Source organism: Crassostrea angulata, chromosome 3 (genome assembly GCF_025612915.1).
Source record: "Crassostrea angulata isolate pt1a10 chromosome 3, ASM2561291v2, whole genome shotgun sequence".
NCBI classification, from domain to species: domain Eukaryota; kingdom Metazoa; phylum Mollusca; class Bivalvia; order Ostreida; family Ostreidae; genus Magallana; species Magallana angulata.
Window position 1 is genome coordinate 9719711 of NC_069113.1, and position 13783 is coordinate 9733493.

The 13783-nt window shown below is 33.4% G+C and overlaps 2 protein-coding genes across 3 annotated transcripts; one reads left to right on the forward strand and one right to left on the reverse strand.

Moving 5' to 3' along the window:
• Positions 1-372: 372 nt before the first annotated feature.
• Positions 373-7770, reverse strand: LOC128177248 (tubulin epsilon and delta complex protein 1-like). The gene is made up of 7 exons (XM_052843885.1): positions 7602-7770; positions 6361-6460; positions 6059-6261; positions 5010-5174; positions 4466-4651; positions 2350-2529; positions 373-1390 (listed from the first exon to the last, which is right to left on the reverse strand). Exons 1-7 carry the CDS (start codon positions 7713-7715, stop codon positions 1013-1015), a joined length of 1326 nt encoding a protein of 441 aa, XP_052699845.1. The 5' UTR covers positions 7716-7770; the 3' UTR covers positions 373-1012.
• On the forward strand, positions 7729-13318 carry LOC128177246 (uncharacterized). Of its 2 annotated transcripts, none has more exons than XM_052843883.1 (2): positions 7729-7861; positions 10837-13317. In XM_052843883.1, exons 1-2 carry the CDS (start codon positions 7814-7816, stop codon positions 12670-12672), a joined length of 1884 nt encoding a protein of 627 aa, XP_052699843.1. In that variant the 5' UTR covers positions 7729-7813; the 3' UTR covers positions 12673-13317. The 2 variants fall into 2 exon arrangements, with proteins under 2 accessions (XP_052699843.1, XP_052699844.1); XM_052843884.1 differs by lacking the exon at positions 7729-7861 and adding an exon at positions 8928-8952 and having other exon boundaries at positions 10837-13318.
• The last annotated feature ends 465 nt before the right edge of the window (positions 13319-13783 follow it).

Consider the following 13783-nt stretch of genomic DNA (forward strand, 5'->3'; position numbering starts at 1 on the left):
TCAAAACGCGGGATTTTATTCAAGCTAAAGCATCCGTTACTAGTATATAATTATATAATTAATCGAAATACGGTTCTTTAACAGTTAAACAATGGTAGAGCAGTTTCCATAAAATTAACATAAATTTTTTAAGTATAATCTTTATTGGAATAGTTCTAGTACATCGATATCGATGTTTATAAAATTTTTATAGATATGGTCAAGAAAAATAAAGCTACAGAGTACAAATAAACGTCCAGGCTTCTTAGATGTATTTACCCGATAATTTTGTTGAAATTGGTTTAATTATTCACGAAGATCAGCTATTGGTAAAGTGAACATTGATCAGACGATGATCTTTAGGCCTGAGGACCTAAAAATAGCACTCTCTAAAAAATTTAAAATATTTTAATCCAGGAACAATCAATAGCAGGCTATAACCATATGAAACTGTTTAAAGCACTTCATTTACATATCAATGATACGGAACTTTGATGAAGACATATAAACATATATAACACACATAACACAAATATTTATAATGCATGTATATCAATAAATATTTATATTGTAAATAAACATAACACGTTGGAATAAATGTTTAAAAAAAAACAACCAAATAAATGTTCACATATTTACATACAGTGTAATATCCAATGTTCACATATTTTAAAAGAAATTCAATATTGTAAACCAAGTTTTTTATGTTGAAATATAATGTCAGCCACAATATTTTTTTAACTAACATTACAGTGAAATATCAGCAGTGAAAATGACCTCTTGACCTAAAAACATTTGTAAAGAATACAGGTCACTAATGAGAGAAGAATACCTTAAAAACAGGTATATGTACAATACCATAATAAAATCAACTTACCTTTCATTTAAAATTTTATGTAATTTTTTTTCCTTTTGATGATGTTATTGTTACCAAACAATGCAAAAAATTGGCAGTGGACTGGTATTTCAAAATAATGTAGGGGCAGGAGCAGAACATACACTATTGCTAATTTAGTTGTCTTTGGCAGCAGTTTCATACACAAGATGCTGGTTGGACCAGTAATGCTCCTGGAACCCTTACAGAAAGTCTCTCAAGGTCAAAGGTGTAACACTGAGTCTTTCTGGCTACCTCTGTCTCCAGCAATCTCATCTGAGATTCTAAGGCTGCTATCTCGGTCGAGATTTCTGCAGGCATACCCATGTCATCACCAGGACCAAGAGCTGTGGGTAAACACTCTGAGTGCTTGGGAAGGTTCGTCTTTTTCTTATCTTTTTTGTTCAAAACAAATGTTGGGTCTCTTAACATGAAAAAGTCTGAACTGCCCATAGCAAGATTGGACCTTTGCAAAGAGAGCTCCATGTTCAGAAGGTCTAGTAATCCATCCAACTCTTCAGCAGACACTTCACTTCTCTACAGAACAACACAACATCAATAAATTCATCTCAAAGGTTCAGTACATTTACAAGTACCATAAAAGCCTGAAATAGTTCTAACCTTGACAGAAAAAGAATCTCTTCAGGACAATCTTTGACAGAGTTAAATCTAGTACTCAAACCATTATTTAAAAGCAGAAACATATTAATTACCTGGAGCAAATGAAATGACTGCTATGAATTATCATGACATACTATGACTTACAAAGTGATACTGTGAATTGCATGTAGTTCTATTGAAACAAAGCAAAACGGTCAAGAGTGACAGGATATGTAAACCATTGTGTGAAGAACCAGGCCTTTGTGATGTCTAAATGTTAGTAATAATTGCTCTGTCAGATTGATGTGATGAATCAATACAAACTTACAGCAGATTGTATACTTCTATTTCTTGTTAATCATGTCAATCCATAATAGAAACAACAAGGGCGAAATATTAGTTTTCACAATTTCTGTTGGGAAAAGTGTGTAACTGAGTTAGCATCCAGATGGATATATATGCGATTATCATCTTTTCATGTAGACCTTTTTTATTGTGGTAAGAATTTTGAGACTGCATATTGAATCTCAATGAGCAGTAAATTTAATTCAAATTGACAGACAGCCAGATACAGTAATTTATATTATCTATAAAAGCCAGGCTTAAGTCAGCAGACTTAATGAAATCAAAAGAAGTGCAAAGTAGAGTATTTCCTAGCTACAAGAATTTGTCTTATACATATTGCAAGATACACAAAAATGTCAAAATCAAACTTAGCAATTTAAATGTATTTTGAAACTTGAATTAAGGTGGCCGACTTAAGTTTTCATTGCACATGTTTTTGCGCAGTCTATTATAACACAGTGTTATTTGTACCTTTTAAGAATTTTTTCAGATACCATTTATGAAATTGAACACAGTAAAAAAAATTACAGATTTTAACTGAATTCACATACCTTTGTCTCCCACATTTCTTCTATCTGTTCAATGATTGCTTCGTATCTAAGGATGGCTTCCTCCAACTTCCTCCTGGCTTCATTCATGCGTGACACAGGGTCAGGCCCTATATTGTAGTACATCATTGGTGTCTCTTCATTTCGAGGAGATTCCTTGACCTTGAGTTCAAGGACACTCTCCTGCAAAGGTTAAAAAATAATAAACTTCCAATTAACCCTCATTATATCATCAAAAACAAAATAAATTTTATGATTTTTATTCCATATTTTTTAACTATCACATTTTTTTTCCTTTTACTGACTGAAAATGAATAATTACTTTTAAAACGCTGTATGTAGTAACAACAAAACTACTGTACAGTGATTTACAGGAACTCTCCCAATTTCTACTACCTCATAGAAAAAGATTTGTGTTGTCAAAAACAATGAATATTAATGCTATACAGAGTATATATCTTGCATTAATACCTAATCAAGATATATAATGCAAACAATCGAATATTGAACAGTGAACACTACAGTGACCAAAGAATCAAATATGCAATATTGCATTGACTTAACAAACAGCAATGCAGTACATGTACTGTACAGTCTGTACTGACCAATTAATCAATACTTGTAATACAAAACTGCATTGGACAATCAATCAATACATGTACTGTATGGAACAAGCAATCCATGCATGTAATGCAAAACTGGTTTGACCAATGTGATTCAATACTGCATTGACCATATTATTTACAATTAATGGGTACATATACAGTACCCGCAACGTTATTTTTTACAATCCTATCCTATCGTATCGTGTATCAATCCTATCGTATCGTGCGTGTATACTGTTCTATCGTGCGTTAATGCTATCCTATCGTGCGTGTACACTGTTCTATCGTGCGTTAATCCTATCCTATCGTGCGTTAATCCTATCAGGTTTATCGTTTAATTTCAACAATTCTTCCGTTTATCCTATCGTGTTCATCGTTTCGTGCCTTTTCATAAGCAAGTAAATTTATTACTAAGTTGCAACTCGTTCGGTGCGCCGTATACGAATATTTATCGAACAAGAATTGTAAAATCCTATCCAACATTCCGTCAGGATACTAATTTTTTAATTTTTTCTATCAAAATTAACCAATATTATATGTTAATCATATCTGTTAACATTGAAAATGAAAAACGAAGTTCTTACGAACAAGGTAACATATTTACCTGTAAATCGAATATATTAAATCGTACGCCCGAGTGTATACCTGCGTAAACATTAACTTTTATGCAATATAATTTTGTTGCATCATATTTTACAGAAACAAAACTATTTATGATATAATTTATATCTAATTAAAATCCGAGTTGTATTTTGAACCCGTTATTTTCCGTGTGATATTTGATTTCAGGCTGAAATGTTCTCGGCAATCAGCTAGGGTGTGTGGTAATGAAAACAATGTTAACAAATCGTACGCGGAATGTGTATCTGCGTAAATATTTAATATTTAACTTATCTGTAATAATTCGTTTTTAATGAATCATTTTCTTATACAGAAAGAATTGTACTTATGACAGATTTTTTATTTACTCTATACAAGAGTTGGATTTATATATAATTAAACCCGCTATTTTCCGAGTGATTTAATCTCGGGCTGAAATATTCGCGGCTATCGGCCGTATGGTGTTCGGTAATGAAAACAAATTTAACAATACAGAAAATTTATTGATCATTAAAGCTCATAATTTTAGTTGAAAAAAAATTAACTGGACATTTTTAAACATTCTATAAATGATGCAGCGATAATTAACAACTCGGCAATTGTTACTAAAAAGAAATTCCACATAAATCTTTATTTGTACGTGTTCTCTATCAAATTCTGCCATTATCAATTTGTTCGTAAATATCGTTTAAAGCGATCATACGTTTATCATGAACATCGTTTATCCTTTCCTATCGTGTATCAATCCTATCATATCGTGCGTGTATACTGTTCTATCGTGCGTTAATCCTATCCTTTCGTGCGTGTATACTGTTCTATCGTGCGTTAATCCTATCCTATCGTGCGTGAATCCTATCCTATCGTTTATCTTGTAAAAAATAACGTTGCGGGTACTGTATATCAAAATGTCTGACCATCCACTTCCAGAAGACCTGTTCCTGGTCCCTCCACTCCTGCATGTGTCGGAGTCGCACATTGTCTTTCTCTAGGAGGGTCATGATCTTGCTCATCAGCTGGGGATGTCTCAGCAGGTGTACCTCTAGGGAGGACAGGTGAGGCATGTCAGGTGTTAGGGAGGCACCCTGGGTACACTCATTCACCTGAAATACAGCACTTCTTACATACAGACTGTGTTACTTGTAGATTTATGATCTTCAAAATATCAAATAAAACCACTGATATTAAATTTTGAAAAATGTAATGCAATAAATGCAATGTTACATGTACTTGTAATATCATATCACATGCAAAACATCAACATGTTTGGACCGTATTGCTTGTTTATTGTGTTGTAAACAAAGAAAGTATGAGATTCTTCATAGATGTATCATATCATATGATAATAAAATCTATTAAATTAATTATAAAATCTGAAATAAAAATCTTTACTATTGAAATGAAATTTTGAAAAAAAATCACTGAAATCATGGATAAGATATATTTATCACACTTCCTTACACGATGCTGCAGTTTAGCTTTCTCTCTTTGTAATGAATACAGCCTCCTCAAACTACTTCTTAGTTTCCCATTCAAGAGCTGTAGTTGTTGGACCTTCTGTACCGGGGACAGGGATGTTGACAAGGCTAAACTTCTGCCTTCTGATGCTGGCTTGTTTCTCTCAAGCTTTTCAAAACAAAACAACATTTCAATGAAATTTTCAACTCGGCTACTTTTAAAGCAATACTGCTTATCCTAGCTTGGTAAAACTAAGAAAAGATGAAGTTACTTATTTGTAACAGTTTCTAATACACTTACAGGTATATTTGGTTAAATGGCATTATGTTTGCACAGTTAAGAACATGAACTTTTATATATACAATAAATATATGCATTTATCTATCATACTTATTTGAAAAGATAAAGACATAGAATTCATTTGGTTTAGAACTTGTAATTGTTTTATACTAGGAGAGATAACTCAAAAACAGCTGTCATCATGCAAGATGGAAGAGTTAATTATTATAGATACTAGTATTAAACCTCTTCCTGCATGTATTCTTAATTCTTATTCATGATGATGAACTTTTGTGTAAAAATAAATGATCAAAAAAACCCATTTAAATAAATGACAAATAAATGATTATTTAACTTCATAATTGCTAAGACGAATTATTCTGAGTGCATGTAACTTTATATGTTTTTTTTTTTATTTCAAGACCAAGCTGGCATAAAAAGTACATTTACAACAGCTAGTACTGTATATAAAAAATGATAATGGGTGAGTAATATAACCTTGTTGTTTATGGGATATGAAAATCAAACAGAATTGTAGCATTTGAATCCAAATCGCTCAAGGAAGGAAAATTGCATTTTACAGCTTAGACTTGGTTTTCATTGTAAACAACTTCTGGTAATAAACAATTGATTACCATTCACTTAGAAAGCTCAATATTCTCAATAAAAGTAATTGACAAACTTAATGAAATAAACTGGGTATTTTTTTGGTATGGATGGGTTGTAATACACATGTATATATGCTACAAGTTTTAACTTTCAATGATACATACCTCATTTAGTAATGAAGAATCCTCTATGGGAGAGGAGCAATTGTCCATGAACTTGTCAACGAGATTTTGTTTACACAACAACCATGCAAATGCCAGCAGTAATTCTCTGCTGCCAGAACTGGCATCATTTGGAAGATGGCTGAACTCTTTGGAGAGAAATCCTAAGTTCTGAAATTCTTGTTTTACATAAACAACAAGTTCCTCTGAAATAAATAATTTGGATTTATGTTACCTGTAATCAAAAGCAGTACAATATTGTATGGAGTACCATTTTCAAACTTTTAGTACTCAATAATAAATACCTGTTGTTAGTTCTGAAAATGCTCTTATTGTCACTTCATCAATGACTCCATATTTTGAATAGTAAAGTAGTTCAAAAAGCATCTTCCAGAGCACCAATGCCTATAAAGAAAAAAAATAAATATTTTTTTCTTAAAATAAAAAAAATGTTCTGTATGGTCAGCCAAATTTTTTTCAATCAATTGTCAAGTTATAAGCGAAATACAAAGCTCACAATTTTTTGTTACGTAAACCTGGCTCGTGCCATATTTTTTTTTATACGTGGCTCAAGAGTTTGTTTTCTTAGGATTTTTTTGATCTGTAAGTTTACGATGAACATAAGTGTCTAGTGTTGTCACTTCTTATTGTAATACTATTTAGGATGTACTGAAAATGTACTACATATTCGTCTTAACGTCAGACGACACGTTCCCAGAGAATCTTTTTTGTATCTCCTCGTAATAAAGAGTTCCAATAAAAAATATTAATTTTATAATTACTTTAAAAATGATCAAAATTTACTTGAATTTGGTTATATGTGAACATGGTCGAGTGGTTAGAACCCTGGTCGCTCACTGCCAGAAACGTATAGGTTCTAGAGGTCATGAGTTCAAAGCCCCGCCCCGGCGGAGATACACATGTAGTTCTTATTTAGTGAATTTTGCTGTGCTGTAGATGTATTTATTTTATATCAGCAATTCAAGTGTATTTTCAAGAAGATTATATGGGAAATTGCATACTCTAGTATTTTGCAGTAATGCCTGGTAAGGTACCCTAATTTTTTGCAAGAAAGCTTGTCAAAGTAGTAGTAAACCATTAACAAATTCCTCGAAAAAGTTATCTAAAATTGAGGAACGTGTCGTCTGACCTTAATTTCTAAATTACCTACACAAACAGTAGAAATATTTCCTTTGCTAGCAAAGGTAATTTAAATGAGACAATAACAGAGTCTTAAAACATGTTGTCGCTTAACTTGACAAAAGAAAAAAAGTAATAAAGTTCTGTAGATAAACAGCACTGTAGTGTAGTTGTCGTCTGACCAAAAATATCCCAAAGGAATCTAATTACAAAAATTAGTCTCCAGGAGCTTTTCTTCCTTAAATGCAAAAATGTACAGTTTTTAAGCTTGCAAACACATTTCATGATTTGTGTGCAGCCATTTCGATACTTATGCCTATATTGGTTATAGACAGTTTTGCGTGCAACTGGAACAGACGACATGTAGTTTGTATGTAAATTACATACTCCGCTTGATTAGCCTTACCGCTTCATCTTTATCAAACTTTGCAAGTCTGAATATTTCCGCTTTAAGTTTAGAGCATCCGTTCTCATTCAAAATGTGAGTAAGTAGCTCAATTGTTTCACGAACTTGCGCCATTTGACTTGAGTCACTGTTTTGGCTTTTCCTGACTACTTTCACTTTCCACTTCCAATTAAGTCGTTCCCTATCGTAGTTTCATTTCGTTATATACACAGATGCGTTTGCTATTCGGAGATATATTGAGTGTGTTTTTCTTGGTACAGGTAATTATATCTTTAATAATGAAATTTACACAACTTTTTACGATTTTACACTGATCTGGGATAGTTTACTTAGCGTAAATACTCGCTTCCGACTAAAATATGTCGAAAGTTTATGAGGGTATCGGGTTCGTTCGCCCTACCTATTTTTTTTTTATACTTGTTCGCCCAGAGTCCGTCCGCTCTAGTTATCGTTCGCCCTAAATTTAGTTGGCTAAACCTAAAACTTGTTCATAAACCACATCATTTTAAGATATCAATCTTTATTTCGTATATGCAGGGACGTACAATGTATATACTAACTGTTATAGATATATGTCTGGTATATTCTTTCACTTTTAAATGGTGAATTATATTTTACTTTTATATCAAATTGACAATTTGCTTTACTTCTAATAACTATTTCTTACATTTTAATCATCTTATTTCTTCAAAAAGACGTTATTGGTCTTATTGTTAGATGGAATGCTGTATATTGTAGATAACTGTCTTGCTGTATTTTTTAATGAGTAATTCGCTTGATGTTTTTAAACAATTAAAGAAATTGAGACATTAATTGGCCCCGTTAGGGGACCAGCAGCCAATTAGCACATATTCCCTCTCTAAAGATTTTATATACCCGAACACAACACAATCCATTGATCGAAAAATGAGATATTTACGTAGATGAAACTTGAAACTGCATGTTTCAACTACTGTGGACCATATAACGTTGTTTAAACAAAAAAATGTTTCTTTGGTGATTCATCTAGAATATGAAAGTGGTGAGATTGCAGAAAAAATACATAATCCGCATGACTCATCAAAGAGAGCATTTTATAAATTTATATCTTTCTTTTAACTAATTAATAAATAGATTATAAAGAGTAAGTAAACTTCACTAAATTACTGTTAATGTACATACATCTACATAAGTACGTTAATAGCTAAATGAAACAGCCAAATCGTCTCCTGTGGGACTTTGAGCCTGACATCATCATGATTAATTCATACACTCCTTGATTTTTCTTAGGTCGCTGTAGGTTAACAGGGCGTATAGACTTATATATAGGGCCTATTTATAAATTACAATAAGTCATCGTTACATTATCAAGGTTAGTCATTTGGTTGATATTAATATTTTTATGTCAAGGTGCAATAATTCTGGTACCGCTAAACTAAGAGTTCGGATTTAGGCCTATAGCACGCGACTAGGAGTTAAAATTGATGTGAATACATCGTGCGTGCCTGTCCTTTTGTATACATGCACATACAATATATATTTACAATTACTTCCAGTGCCCTTTCTTATAATGAAGTGAAAAAGTAATTCACGGTTCATCTTCATAGACTAGTCCTACAAAAAGGCTATCGGCCTACCCTACTGAGATACACCATCTGTTATAAAAATAGAAATGCATGTTGTACATGCCTGTTATTCACCAACTGCATACATACCTCTATAGTATTCATATCTTATTAATGATAAGTCCCATGTGTTTAAAATTAATATTCGTTATTCAATTTAGAGAATTGATTTTATAACTGATTAGTATCCTCGGCGCGATTCTATATATGTAGTTATTTACTGGGAACCATCTTATTAACACAATTCTTTTATGTTTACATTTTCAACTGTCTTTGTCCGTGATAACATCGAACATTAATTTTGAAGCCTATGGCCCATACATGTTATTTCACCAACGATGAGCGATACAAAATGGGCGTGGCTTAAACGATATTGGCTGCGGTAGCAGGAGAAAACGTACCCAAGAGAAAACGTACCCAATTCACGCGGGTAGGTTAAGGCAACTCCGAGTTTAATGACCGTCAAAATTATGATCAATTTAAAAAATGTTTATTTTTATGAATACAGCGCGGGATATTAATACCAAGTGAAAGAGTTCACCAAGATATTATTTTTCTACTTCGGAATCGACTCAATCTTTGAAGCTGCCGTGCCATGGTATCACGTGACAGTTAAAAATAGATCACTTTTTTTACCTTAACAAAAAATCAAAAAGTGTAACACTACCCCGAAGTTCATTTGTATGTTTGGTACAATAATTCGATTGGCAATTAGTTCATGTTTATTAGTATTACTGCTAGAATCTTATTATACATCGCATAAAATAAATAGTGTAAATATTTATCGGAAACCCTCTCAACTTCTAAAATTTCATTGAAAATACTACGTATTTTTCGTTTAAAACAACAAAGCACACGATTCTAGCAGCACTTTTCAGGTAGTTTAGGTCATATACCGTTGATATTTACCAAAATCATCTTTCCTAATATCCGGGGCAGTGTTACACTTTTGCCATTTTTTGTACACACTGACAGAGGAAAAGCTGGTCAATCCATATAAATGTCGATCCGCTTACCTTATAACACTCGCATATTAAACAAAATATCCATGTCTGTATTATCCTGATAATATTCTAACTGACACTCATCTAAATCTTAGGTATCTGTATTAAATAAGTCTTATTTCGGCATTGTTTACATTGCATTCCGATAATTTGTCTCCCGACATGATCTTCTCTTTTAAACATGCTTGTGACGTCATCAATGATAATAATACGTAATAGAGAGAAATCGAAGATATATTCAGTTAGAAGAGTTTCTAGTGATATTTTATGTCTGTAGTTTTTATAATTTAAACCAGAGATAAAGTTAAAATCGACATGTTTCTGAGTAAAATATGACATCATGCTGCTTATTGTGACGTCATATCGATCAGTGGAATTTGATCGCTGTGAGTTGCCTTATCATACCCGCGCAGAGGGAGCGTGGTCAAATTTTTTCGGAAAGCCGCTCGGGCTTTATTGGATTTGATCACGCCTGACCAAAATTATAAACTCATAATACTCAAAGAATGATTCTTTATTTCTTAAATATATCATTATTTAAGAAATATTGATGAAATTGTTTAAACAATTTTACGCCTTGATCAGCTGTTGTTATTGTATTAGGCATTTATAATTATTTCATTTCAGGTACTTGGAGTCATGCCATTCATCGTTGACCATGACAAAGCCAAGCACTACATAGAAGTCCTTCGAGAACAAAGTCGCTTGGTGAAAAATGACTGGCGACAACATAACTATTGTACATTCATCTCCAGTTTCGCGTCCAACTTTGGGAACGAGCGATGCATGGTGGTGGGTAGTACTACAGAGCGGACGAGACTCCGGTCAAGAAGGGACCAAGGGGACTATGATTACCTGATAATATCTGATGTCGCTATCCCTGTAGAGACTTTAGAGTACAGTAAAGATGTGCCTTGCTTTGTTCAAATAAATGTGCATAATACACAGTTGTCGAACCTGTCGGTGGTGGATGGGAAATATTTGAACGCTAGTCTCTTGAAGTACTTCGATGACAGTGTCTTCAAGATTTTGAGAGGCATCTACGATGTCTTCGCTTTGCCATCATTAACACGGTCTGACGATTTTATTCACATCAAGGTCAACAAAGAGGTAAAACCTGGACATAACCAGGCCCATTTTTCTGGTTTTGAATACCTGGGCAAAGAACAAGGGTACATTCAGGTGGAAGCAGATATCAATGCCATCACAAAACAATTTAGGTGTCTGCTTGATGTAAGTGACATCTCAAGGGACATGATTTCAGTTATGAGAAATATCTTCTTTTTGTTAGAAGAATTGCGACCTGAAAATATTCAGAATTCTTTAACTTTTCAAACCTTCGGCGCTCTCATTGAGGCCGGAACGGACGAGACATTGACATGGCTCTATGACGGACGCAGTAAAGGATCCTGTGATAAGGAATCCTGCAATAACGACCAAATCACCAAGGATCCTAAAGCAGAGGGAAATAGTTCCCCCGGAACAACCAAAGAACTTGTAACAATTCTCTTTGATTTTAAAAGTGGTCGTGATTTTATTCCAGCTTTTCCGATAAAAGGGATATTACCATGTTTAGTCGAATGGAGAAGCAGATTAATGGAATCAAAATCATTTTGGCCAAGTCGCGAAGCGATTGACCGAATCTATGAAAGCGAATATTACGTCATAGCAAAACCTGCAATTGTCAATCCAGATGTCAGGAAAGATTTTTGCATTGGATTTAACAACGCAGAGATGATTCTCTCTTCCACGTTTTCAGATGGACAAAGACTATGTTTCTTACTTTTAAAGTCGTTACAGAAAGGGTACCTGAAAGAGTTTTCAGAACGATTGACTAGCTATCATTGGAAGACGGCATTTTACTATACCTTGGAAACAACCGAGTTAGAAATGTTTGCATCACATTCCGGAATCTTTAATGCATTGGAGAAGGTTCTTAATTTCATGGTTACCTGTCTTGAACAGCGCTTTTTGCGACATTATTTCATAAACAGTAATTTAATTGCTCATTTAATAGAGGAAGAATGTCGCCAAATTATCTCCGCAATACAAGCCATCATATCGGATCCATTAACAGCTTTAGATGTTTACTTTTTTCAAGAAAAGGACGATGGGAAACTCGTTGATCAAATACCGAACGATCAAATTGAGGACTTGAGACACCAAGAAGGCGATTCTTCGCGGAAAACTCACGCGGAGGCAATCCTTTCGTTAGTTAGTCGTCTCCAAATTGGTGCTGACAACGATTCTTCCAAATTCGTTGCGGCCATAGTTGACACCTTGGCAGTTGCCGTGAAGACCGAGGCTAATTTTGATTGCTATGCTAACGAGTTTTGCACTGGTATTCTTAAATTCATCGGTGATTACCTGAACACGAATTTTCAGACAGCGGAAGACCGAAAGAGGAAACTTGAAGTATTTGCTCCAATACTAGAATTATATCTTTCGCACTCATTTGGATGAACTATATTATTGCAACTTTCAATGTTACAGTGTCGTAATGTATATCCGTTATCCTTCTTTTATTCAAATGCGAGGGATTTTGCAAGGTTTGTGAGAATTGAATCGTCGTGGATAGTTCTTGCTTGAACCAGTCCTGACCAAGACGTCTAAAGTAAAAGCTTGCATTTTTACTGAAAAGTGCATGGCGTGATATAAGTCGCTGCGAACCAGATTATTCCTGGTAAATAGTGGCAAAATAAAGTCGTTGTGAATAAAGTTGGTTTACAATTGAGTTTTTTTCTGGTATTAGTATCTAGTGTTATCTAATATATCGAAGTCCAATTTTGCTGATTCAACATCCATGCAGTTATGTTATACTTTGTGCGAATCTGTGTATTATAATAAAGGGTTCTCTAAATGATGGTGTCGTCAAAGCTCAGGCACGTTTTATTTTCATAGACATTTTGTGATCTGTTGTAATAATAATACTGATTTCAATGTTAAGAGTAATAGAGGCCTTGTTCGTTTGTTTAAAACAACAGTTGAAACTTTGGCCAAATCTTAGTGACATGAATAATTTGTGTTTGCTGCTTCATCATTTCTATATATATAAATTAGCTCTTCTGCTATTCTGTGGATGTCTTTGTATAATTAAATATTATATTATATTTGTAATAAAATTTAAGAAAAGTTTTATGATAAATACTAATTAGACAAATATTTCTTCCTTTGATTGACGGATGAATTACATTCAAAACGTTATTTGATTTAAGAAATGCAGATAATAATTTTTCTACGCGCATTGATGAAAAAGTTTTCCGGTCAATTTTTTCTTTGATACGTCGATCAATAGAAAAATTATTATCTTCTTTTCTTATCATTTAATAAAACATTTTCAAATAAAAAAATGTGAAGTGTCATTGATCAAAAATGTAAATAATGTAAATGAAGCGGCGCGTATGAATACAAAACAACAACAGCAACAATATTCAAAATGGATTCGCCTTCAGCTGATGCAGAGCTACTGGGCTGAATTTAATGGATTAAACACAAATAGTGAGTTAAAATCTGAACCAGCTGAATTGAAAACGAAAGGAAAATACATGCGGTAGCTTGTGATATCATTCACTGT